Source organism: Battus philenor, unplaced genomic scaffold (assembly GCF_028537555.1).
Source record: "Battus philenor isolate CCGP_79_NKW_IND1 unplaced genomic scaffold, ilBatPhil1.0.hap1 SCAF_17, whole genome shotgun sequence".
NCBI lineage: Eukaryota > Metazoa > Arthropoda > Insecta > Lepidoptera > Papilionidae > Battus > Battus philenor.
Window position 1 is genome coordinate 7,319,271 of NW_027181679.1, and position 11,961 is coordinate 7,331,231.

At 32.1% G+C, this 11,961-nt stretch overlaps 1 protein-coding gene across 2 annotated transcripts; it reads right to left on the reverse strand.

Annotated features, from left to right (window-relative positions):
* Nucleotides 1-1,132: 1,132 nt before the first annotated feature.
* Nucleotides 1,133-11,428, reverse strand: l(3)L1231 (lethal (3) L1231). Of its 2 annotated transcripts, none has more exons than XM_068762773.1 (12): nucleotides 11,292-11,428; nucleotides 10,910-11,025; nucleotides 10,037-10,815; nucleotides 9,117-9,338; nucleotides 7,816-7,982; nucleotides 6,922-7,040; nucleotides 6,155-6,404; nucleotides 4,962-5,106; nucleotides 4,329-4,436; nucleotides 4,167-4,256; nucleotides 3,094-3,335; nucleotides 1,133-1,821 (listed from the first exon to the last, which is right to left on the reverse strand). In XM_068762773.1, exons 2-12 carry the CDS (start codon nucleotides 10,939-10,941, stop codon nucleotides 1,768-1,770), a joined length of 2,208 nt encoding a protein of 735 aa, XP_068618874.1. In that variant the 5' UTR covers nucleotides 10,942-11,025; nucleotides 11,292-11,428; the 3' UTR covers nucleotides 1,133-1,767. The 2 variants fall into 2 exon arrangements, with proteins under 2 accessions (XP_068618874.1, XP_068618873.1); XM_068762772.1 differs by having other exon boundaries at nucleotides 10,037-10,824.
* Between the last annotated feature and the right edge of the window lie 533 nt (nucleotides 11,429-11,961).

Genomic DNA, 11,961 nt, shown 5'->3' on the forward strand with positions numbered 1-11,961 from the left:
ATTCTTGCTATATCAGCAGCTTAAAAGCATCTTCCGTGGTGACAGTAAACAGTTTCAGAGAGATAACGACTCCCTGTCTCATGCCCCTTCGGAATATCCATCGTACCTTCATGTCCCTGGATTGACATCGCCAATAAATAACTTTGGGTAAAAATGCATCCAAATATCTCATATCTAGTTATATATTTTCATATAAGACAATAATGTTTTGAACTGTATTTAAAATGATATTTTCTTTACAGTATTTTGCAATATAACTTAAACCCGTTCCCAAACGTACGATATTGAATAAGGTAGTTCGAAAAGTAATTTAATATTTTTCCGATTAAATATAAATATAAATTATGTTTTGAGACCCAATATAGCAAGACTTATAAGTGAAAAAGTTCAATTGGGTTTGCGCAGTACTTTTTTGTTGGTTTTCTTAAATGTGAAGCCAAATTTAAAATTTTATGGAAGTAGAATCATACGTGAAGGTGGCAAAAGGTGTCAGCTCAGAATGGCCAATATATAACATGTTATATATCTACAAGAAGGCTTTTCACGAGGGACTTTAACAAATAAATTGTATACAAACAATTATCACGGATTTGCGTTGTATATTGTGAGACCCTAACGATATACACAAAACTGTGATGCAGTTAAACCTTCGTGTTATTCGGTTCGGATCCGAAATCCGCGAGCCCTGATTCCGATGAAGCTGTAAAAGCCAAAACGGCTAACAGCGCGCATCAACATTCGAATATAGCCATACTGCTAGGGCTGGCTTTACAAAAGAATCCCACGTCTGGTGCATTTAAAATACCACGCATCCAAATACTGCCCCTTTTGTCCAAAATTGGTGCCCTCATATTTGGACAAAGCTCATGCAGCAGCCTACTGCGTCTTCATATGGGAACGACAGGCGAAGGGACCTCAGAACCCACACTCCATAATATGGTATCGCGCAACGTTGGGCGTCCTACATTATCAATAAAATATTTATTACTTATAAGGAACTTGTCTTTCATTTCCACAAAAAAATCAAATTACTTTCCGAAAAACCCCGTAATTGTTTTCAATTTGTATATGAGACATCACAAATTAATCTATTTTAACAACTATTTCCTGAAAATTACGAATTTTCATAACTCTAATGCAATAAATTTCATGATCAATATGTAAAGCATTCAGAACATTTTTTTTTTAGATTAGGAACATTTTAATGCCATGACACTAATTTATTTCTTCACGTCTTAGTATATTTCAACACCAATTCGTTAAAAACGGTTATCTAAATTGGCGATGTCGCCGTCAAAACACACAATCACGTTATTTCTACTAATATTAACACAAGTTTTTATTTTTATTCACTAAATTATATCTACGCGTGTATTCTTGGCCAATTCGTTTCTGTTATTGAACAAATTTAAAAATATAAATTAATTTGGTATTCCGAATAACATAACAAATGTTAAAAACTGAATTATTCAATATTGTTTAAATCTATTATTTCTGTACGTTAAATAAATCCGTATAAAGATATACTCAGACAATTTTAAGTGTATTATCTATACTTCGTCTAACCAATATCTACCGCCATCTACTGTTTTAAACGCCTAACGAACTCACGGGTAAATATTTCACAACATTCACATTTACCTAAACACGTACGCTAAAATTAAAGCATGAAATAATCATCCTTTGAGACTACGGATAATAAATTTGTTCCTATTTAATTAGAACATACAGTTTATTATAGCCTAACATAAATGTTTTATTACAGTGTTATGAGGGCGTACTCGATGCCATGTCCGCACAAACCGGAGCCGACACTTGTATCTGAAAATAAAACAGTATAATTAAGGTAAACTTTATCGAAAAAATGATAAAATCATTTATCTTTTCTTTACAATGCTTATACTTTTTATGTTTGATCTAACTCTTTTAACAATATTCTTTAAAAGGGTGAATTTATAGTTCATTTGCTGTCAATTAATATATGGTACAGCATATGGTGTACCATATATTAATTGATTTGGGTATCCAAAAACCTATGTTTTCAGAATTAATAGGTCATACATGTAATGAATAAATTAGCTTTTTAGAAATTCAGACATGAATATTATAATTATTTATTGTTTACTATCTGTCTCTGCAGCCTTTCTACTGACAGAAGTCAATAGACTATAACATTCCAATAGAACAAAATATTGATGTAACATATATTAGTATAATCACACTGAAAATAGATATAAAACTTTTAAGTTTTTCATCTATTTTTAGTCAAGGCTTCTAAGCCTTTTTAGATAAGTTTTATGTTCATCCCTTTAGAATTTTCTTCTTTAGTAGTGGGATATAAAGCAACCAATTGGCCAGGCTAGTAGCCGGTTTAAAAACAATAACTTTCAAAAAAATCTTCAAAATATTCCAGCTTAACAAAAATTATGAAAATAATCAAACAGACAAACTTAAAAGCATGAGTTACATGAATGTACATTCAACAAATAACAATTGGCAAAATATAAAAACTGACGCCAAAATTCTCCGTTATATTATCTTGTTACTTTTTTGTTATATAACATACGCCGTAGATTTTCTAAAGGTTTATTATACTTAGCAATTTAGCTTGCTTATAATAGATCGAGTTTGATATTAGAACCTTATTTACATCAAGTACATAAACAACTTAATTAGTATTTTAACTAATTCCAATAAATAATCGATTTCAGTTATAAATAGATAAAGGAAACAAGATCTTTCCTATAATTTTTAACAAAAATTTTAAATGTTTAATTAAATTTTACATATTTATATTGTTCAATCAAAACTTTTTTAAAGTGTCCATGGTAATTTCATTTTTATGTTAATAAAACGCTACCAAATATAATAATGAAGATAATAAAATACAGTCAAGGTTCATCATCGTCATCATCATGTTAGCGTTGCTCATTGCAACACATAGGTCTCTTTCAAAGGTCGCCACGATGACCGGTCTTGCGCTGCCGACTTCCAGTGACTACTTGCAACCTTGGCTACTTCGTCTACCCATCTCTCTACCCATGTATACATGGCCGGTTATTGCTAAATTAAATATATAACATTATTTCATACCTTATTTTTAGTTTGAAGCGCATTGGTGGGACGGGTAAACACGCAGTCCGCTATCGTTTCCAAAGAACGTTCGCCGAGTTCGCGCTCGTTTAATGCGCGCTCGTCTAGTGCGCGCTCGTCCAGTGCGCGCTCGTCTAATGCGCGCTCGTCTAGTGCGCGCTCCTCGAGCGTGCGCTCGTCAAGAACCGCCTCCAACGCGGCAGCCAACTCCGAGCCCTCTACGAACGATGTACCACCTTCCGCTGAAATAAAATTCTTTTTCCAAAAAAGTCGAAAATAATACACCAATACCTAACCACGTCGTTTTGTTTTGAATTATTTCGAAGTTGCGTCGCTGCTTAATCACTATTAATTTTCACTGGGGGTCGGTAGGTTTTCGAGGTTGCATTGTTTTGGATTCGAGTTTTTATTTTTTTTTTCCCTAACAAATAGCAACATATTTGTTTCTAATTGCGCCATGCCAAGGATTTTCCTTTCTAACTATAAATCAACGCAATTTTTATACTTTTATTTTAACTTTGTTTTGCTAATTTGAGTGTAGTTTCAATTACGTAGTGTTGTGATATGGTGTATTCTTTTTTATAAAGAGAATAAAAAATTTATATAAATTTTGACGTGTTGTTTCTGGATACAAAAAAGGTAAATATTTTTCTCTTTTGTATTTTTAATGTTAACTTTGTTCATTTTTCTTTTTAAAGATTTTCGTCACCTGGAACCTATCTTCGCTCTTTACATGGTTTTATAGAGAAAATGTTAAATCACTTTGCGTCGTTTCAATTTGCGCCGCAGTTTTTTGGAACGTAACCACGCCGCAAAGTGAGGAAATGGTTTACTTCCATCGGAGAATATAATAAAGTTCTCTAATTCTTATGGTCGAATTTAAATCCCCAATATTACGCTAAAGTTGATTTTACTTATTTTGTTTAGTTACTTTTTTATTTATATTATATTAACCAACATTTACATCATACAAAATAATAAAAAAGGGTACATGTGATCATGTGGGTATCTGTGTATGAGAGTGTGTTTACATAGGATTTTTGTTTGTTAAACACGTCCAAAAATAAACATACCTTGATTGAAAAACTCAGTAAAAGCCTCATCAGGAATTTGACTCAACACTGATGGATCTAAAATATCGTCCGGCGGTACTTGCTCCACTTCTGTAAAGCAATAGTTATTTTTTATGTATAACACAAATACAAATATATTTTTTTTATTATACTAATACGTACGTAGTTCATGAGTGCTAGAATTTCCGATGTATTCGCTCTCACTGAGACCGCCCATGGGCGTGTCCTCTGAGCTGTCGTAAGTTGAAGAATTCGAGCAAATGTTGAGTTCTGTGAAAAATGTTCTGCATTTCAATCGTATACTAATGGCCTAATAGTTTAAACTTGTTTCCTTAAAATATACCTGAATACAATAAAAATATTAACACATTATTAAAGCCCTTCAGTGTACGGAAAATAATTATTTTTATATATTTTTTACTACTTTTGACGATTATCACTGCAACGTTTATTCTTTATGTTAGATAAATTATTTAATATACTTTTTACACTATCTCCATATTACTGCGGGTCTCATTTTGATTCGATCTCGCAACTCTGAATTCCAATAGAAAATATAAATTAATGTGGCCCCATTTGAAAGAAAAAAGATCACTTTATGTATAGTGATTGAAAAAAAAACTATGGCTAAGAATAGTTTTTTGCATGTATTCTATTGTTTCTGAAGATGTTAATGCTGTTAGCCCTAAGGCTTTTACAGCTTCATCGGTACTGAGTTCACGGAGCGGAAGGGGCTGTGAACTAGAAAGTTTTTAGTGCAACAATAAAGAAATAGATATGAGAATGGAGTAATACCGGAGAGAGATTGAGCGTGCTGCGGTCGTCGTGCGACTAATCGTCGGCGTCGCTTGGCGCGACGCGGAGGCCGAGCCGCTGTCGGCCACGGCCGCCTGCGAACTTTCTGCGGCCGCCATTCACGACTCAACTGCTCGTAGTTGTCCTATATTTACAACACAAACATAAACGCGTGAATATTTATTAATATTACATTGATGTGACGTACGGAATGCGGGCAGCGCAAGACTGGTCGTCTTTGCGATCTTTGGGGAGGCCTGTGCCTTGCAATGGACGTCTATAAGCTTACATGATGATAACACCACACGGCATTCAAGAACAAATGGTCGCCCCGGCCTAAAGATTATGGAAACCGTGGACCTTTAAGCACAGATCTTGGTTAGCAGCCGGTCCGCTCTTATTAGAAATTTATGGGAGAGGCCTTTGACCGGCAGTAAATGTCCTTCGGCTGAAATAATAATGATAAAGGTAAAAACAATGCCCCAAAAATTTCTAACAAACAAAAATTTTCACGATCATGTGCTCTATTTTCTGAATTAATTCAAAACAAAGAACTTTTTTCTATATTTAAGTCCTAACTTTGGTAATAAAAATTTCGAATTTCATTACCAAAGTTATCAATTAATTTCATCAGAATCATTAGGTTAAGTTCAGTCAACGCAAGGGTTGACGACACGGCATGTATCTGTGAAGTGACCTAACAATTATTGAGTAATTTGTACATTATAATACTGTAGACATAATACTAACATCCAGCAATGTCTTCATGTGGTAATTCTCACTGTCCTTAATGTTTCAAAATTTCTGGAATACAGGCTAAAGCTAGTGCATTTTTTGCAACGTTTACAACTATGGTAACATACTTATAATTATAATTTTTGCATATGTACAAATTTAAAACAAATATTAGCACATAATCATCACCACCTTCTCAGATGTAAGATGTCCACCGCTGGACATAGACCTCCCCCTTGGATTACCAATAGGACCGGTTGGAAGCAGCCTGCGTCCAGCATTTTCCACAGACCTTGAAGAAGTCTTCAACTAGCTAATCCGCTAGTCAATAACTTTCGTACGTTTGCGATCTTCTCATTTTTGATTCGATCTCATAAAGAAATCCATCCATAGCCCTCTACTACCAGTCAGGCCCAAAGGGATAGATCATTAATTGACCAAGCAGAATTAATACATACGCGCTTCCAAGCGTGTTCAGTGCAGAGTGGAGTTTGGTCCTGCAGTGGCAAAAGCGGCTGCTTGCAGCGCTCTCCCCCAGCAAACACAGCAGCACATGCTGCATACAGTCGCTGTTCAGGAGCCAGGGTCACATGGCTGAGGCAATGCTTTCCACATGGTAGTGGCTGTTGAGTGCATTTATCGTCTGCACACACACTGCTCATTGATTCAGATGATCTTCCACTCTCACCTCCTGACCACCCAAATTCACTGAAAATAAAAAAAATGTAAATATCGCCGAAATGCAATGAAATGAAAGAAAAATAATTATTTATACTTATAATTTATGTAAGATCATCTAAATAAATGTAGATGGATGAATATAAAATTCAACCATATAATCAAAAGTCCACATGTACAGGCCACAAAACTTTTTGATTCAAAATTATTTTTATTCACAGAAAAACCAATATCTAAATATTTATTCTTGTAATGAGAACTTTAAATCTAATGCACTCACAAGCCAAAACCTAAACTTGTGTAAGTATGCATTGCTCAAATGCATACTTGCAAATACTCTATCTCTGTTTATAAGTAACAATCTTTACATAATACTCAAAAGATAAAAAATCATAACCATTCTTATATTTCGTGTCAACAACTTAAACCAAATATATGCCATGCAAAAAATAATGCACACACTCATCTATTAGCTAAATAACAATAAACTTAGTTTTATAGCATTGTAATTACACACATATAATAGTACCATCTTTATTGTACATACCGAAGTCTTCTACGATCCTGAGCAGACAATAGATTAGGCATTCCACGCATTGCTAATAGGTGGTTCACAGTATGAGTTGGTAGTTGGGGAGGCGATTTGGCGTTGTTGTTCAATTGTTTCTAAAAATACATTATTGTCATGTTATTGGTATAGAATTTATATTTTATATACTTGATACTTGTATATATCACAATTACTGAAAATAGTTACTAAAATTACTAGTCAAAATAGTAGTAAAAAAATGTTTATTAGTAGAAAATTATTTATACAGTGACAGTTTAAATTAAAGACCAAATATTTAGTTCTGTTTGATCTTTAATTTAAACTGTTACTGTATAAATATTTTTACAGCTCAACTGTTGTTCATTATCATAAAAATTTCAGCTATAGGATGTTTACTGCTGGACATTGGCCTCTATCTCCGACAACATTAACAAGGTTATCTGTCTACCTTGCAAGTAGATATCTTGCACTGCATTTGCCCATACTGATGGAATTGTTGTCCTTTGGTTATTATTTCATTTTTTAATTAGTTATAACACTTTTTCACATACCTCAAGTCTGCAAAAACTTAAGACTAAAATGTAACACACTTGAACAAAAATGTTAAGATTGTTTTGCATTTTTCACAATTTTCTAATTACTATTTCAAGAAATAAAGTAATTGACATTTTCAAGGTAAGTGATATAACTTATTTCTATCATTTATTTTAGGTAAAGTATAATGGACTACATATTACAAGCCTAAAATTAAAAATAGTATTTATATAAACATCTTAATTATGTTTGATATTGACTTGTTATTAAAGATGCAAGTCGGAGTGATGATAATGCATACACATTAATGCTCTGGATGAAGACTTACATATACGGGGTAGTCATAACAAAATTAACCTTGATAAGTGAGGCAAGAAACCTTGCTTGACTGTGATCGCCGGTCAGTTGAATTGCCGTGCTAACACTAGCAACGTGTCGTCGTAAAGCCGCTCGACGCAATGCCAGTCTTGCACTGCGGGACTCTGCTGCGCTCTCTTCTACACAAACTGGTCCTGATCCTGATTCTGAATGGATTTTGAAAAACTTATTTATTTATTTTAATATTTTCCTTATTTATCCTTTTGTTATTAATGGCGACTTCCTGTGGTGGTCACTAGATGATGCCTACTGTGTAGGATGAAATATTCTGTTTTTGTCAAAAACATAAAAATATTTCATTTTAAAACTAAACTGTCATACAAACAAAATAAAAATATAAAACAATTTGAGAGACCATATTTCAATTAACTCAAACTGTGGCCTCGATTTTAGTCACTGTTCATTTTAAGTGTTATCTCTTATTAATATTGTTACCAAAACATTTGAAAAACCAAAAAAAAAAGGATAATTATAATACATAATTGAGAATAACTTGAAACTAGTAAGTCAGTTATCCATGTAATTGAGATGACTCAATTCAGGCACAGTATTACATGTAGTAGATAGTTATTTTTAGTTACCATAACTAATAATTACAACATTGAAATAGTTGTGTTGATTAGCCTGATATTGTGAGAAAAGGCTGACTTAAATATCACCCTATTCAGTGTTCAACTTTTTGCAATTGAATTGCAAAATATTGGATACTTTTACAAACATTAAGATAATTGTGGACTGTGGACATGAATTTACTTACTACTTCATACCTAAATATTCTTAAACTATATAATTTTTTACAATAGAAAAAAATAGTTTAAGAATATATAAAGAATCAATTAAAGCACATAGATTCAAAATATATATAACTAAACATTTAAACATAGGTGATATCTGAAATTTACTGTTAATTATTTGACTAAACACACTTGTGTTTTCTACTAAAGCTACTACTACACAATTATTTAAAATTTTTCGTGATTTAAGTGTCTGTAAGCACATTAAATAACAAAAACTTAAAATTGAAACACAAATATTGAAGAAAAATTAATTTCACTTCCCAGTATTTTACTACCATTTGATACCTCCATTAGTTAGAATATTTAATCAAGCTGTATATTTAATTTAAATAAAAAATATAAATGAACTCATAATTAAATCGATATATAAATACATAAAATATACATTACATATGAAACCTCTAGAGGAGATTAAATAGGCTTTAAAAACATTTGATTTCTATAATATGCTGGTATTTTTCTAATAAATGATCACTTAATTACCAAAGTCAGGCATATTATCGTCATCACTGCTGCTGCTTTCCACTTGTCTAAATGCATTTGCTTTTTTCTCATCTAGAGGACCACACTGGAACAAATCTTCACCCGGTGCATGCCATAATGTATTTGACAATGCAATAACCGTATTTTGTGGAGGTATCCGTTGTAAAGCTTCGTGAACGGTAGGGCCACGTCCACGTTTTACCTTTGATTGTGAATTTTTAACTGAAAATTGAAGAGGAACAGAGTATTTACCAAAACCATTTTTCATATGTATATAGACTAGGTAAATGCTAGAACTGCAACTATTTCTATCTCTGTTTAATGTTTTACTATGAAGGAAAGTACAGCAAGTAATATTTATAGGTTACTTAAAATGACAATATATACCTAAACTGGATATTTTGATGTGTACATAATAACACATTCTTTTTAGGAAAGAAGTAAACTTGTCATCCGCTACACATTCTGTTGCAAGGCATAGAAAACTTGTAAACATGGGGCTCTTATCAAGTATAGGGTTGTGCACTATGTTATGTCGGTGATACTCCCTCTAACTACCTGCCTGATAGTTTCTGACGCCGCAAATTGGCGGGAAAATGTCCAAATACACAGATGTGTCTTTTTATCATATAAAACTATAGAAAAATATAAATATTTATTTGTTAAGGCAGCCTCCAAAGTTTTTAGTCAAAAAACAAGTTTAGGTATGTAAATATCTGAATATCCAATCTGTATGTATGGTTCAAAATTATATATTTAAAAGTATGATATATGAAAAAGCTATTTAGGAGAGCAGAGTTGTCATTACTTTAAGATTGACCACAAGGTGGACATGGTGCTCAACTTGCACATGTATCCATTTTATACAAACATTTTTTCTTAAATAATTTTTAGGTTCTTATTTACATATTCTACCTTACCTGGAGCTTGTTTTTTGTTATAAGGTGCAGGGATTTTAATTGATGGTACAGCTGATGGTTCAGTTTTAATAACAGGTGTAGGTCCTTCTAAAACACCTTGTTCCCTTTTAAAAACATCAAGGAAAGTCTCCGGACCAGTAGATTTTGCATTTGATACAGCCTTAGCATTGCTTGAATTAAAACTGTTAATACTGACTTTGGTGCAATGAGAAGGGGCAGTGGTGTTATTGGTTACTTTTGAACTATTGATACTCGGCCGATGGATATCTACAACTTTTGCTCTAATGGGCTCTTTATTGATCTGATTTTGGTTCTTAGAATTCTGTACTTTGGCATTGGTGTTCTTATCTTTGTCTACAACAACATGATTTTGACTCTTTGGGTGATAATGACCATTTATAGTTTCTTTCTTGAAATCTGTTTCTTCCTTCACAATACCATTAGAAAGTACACCAATAAGATCTAAATCTTTATTTGGACTGTGAAGGAATTTACTCTTAGAGTCAATATTGTCTGAGAAAATAAAGTTATCTTCTGTGTTACTGACAGTGATTTCACTTGCAATGACATCGGAATCATGAAATGTATACAGATCATTTGGATCTATTTTAAATTTGCTGTGAAAAAAATTATCATTGAGATGTGGTATATAAGTCTGTTCATCTCCTGAACTATCGTGTATGAACATGTTCACTTCACTGCCACAGTTTCCTGATACACCCTCAACTGCCATCTTATATTGAGTTGCACAGCTCGCATCTGATATGTTTTGGGGAATGCTGCTGAAACTATAAATATTTGAATAAAAGCCAGTAAAAAAATTTTGTAATGCATATATCTGTCATTCCAAGAAAATTGAAGATTAAAACTCACCCCACATTTTCTGAAGTACTCAAATAAGACATGCTGTGTTCATTTTACAACCTTAACAAGTAATTAGTGGTTATAGGGAAAATGCAACTGGATTTAATTGGTCCCTCTGCTTCATACTGAAAATCATGAAATAATTAAAAATTCAGTTTATTTGTTTTTGTGTGACAAAAAACATTGAATGTATTTTTTTAATACAATGACAATTAATCTGACATCTGTCAAAAATACAATGTTTAATCATTTCGCTATTAAACTATAAAAATCGTAAAAGATTTAAGCTTCATCTCTATGTATTAGTAATGCGTGTTTAGTGCTTTCAAAACAAACCAAATGATACAAATAATAAAGTGTAACCAATTAACATGAAAGAATATTTTCTCACATTATAATTAGTATAATTCACTAAACATTTTGGGCTAAATCTTCAATAATCTTATCAAATATCACACGTTTTTGCTTATTTATACTTAATTATCTGAACTCGTTTAAAAACAAAGACTTTATTTTTAACAAACTTATTCAATAACATCAACGAATGACAGAATACACCAAATGGCAGCCCAAACGTGATGCGTTCATAAATATATAGCGTTTCAAGACATATTTTTTATTTTAAACAATTACAAATGAGTTATATTTCATAAACAGTAATAGGTTCTTTTATGTCCTATTTATTTTCTAATAAAATATTTTTATGTCTTTTATTCCCTGCAGATAACTTAACACAGTTAAAAAATTTTCACGCCATAATATAGCTTTGTAATTTAAAAAGTGTGACTTACAATTTTATTGCACACAAATTTATTGTATATGTTATGTTTTAATTTTATTTAAAAATAATCGAAATTGTTTAACATTTTCATAAAAACAATTTATTAGTTTTGAAACACGGGAGCAAATCCTTTTTTGCTCTATATACGTGAAAAAATATTTTGAAAGTACTTTATATCCTATGTAACAAGGTTGTAGAACATGAAAATTTATAAATAAATGAACTTATTTGTTTATTTATCAATGATTATTGATAAGTATATTACTTTACTGTACCTTTT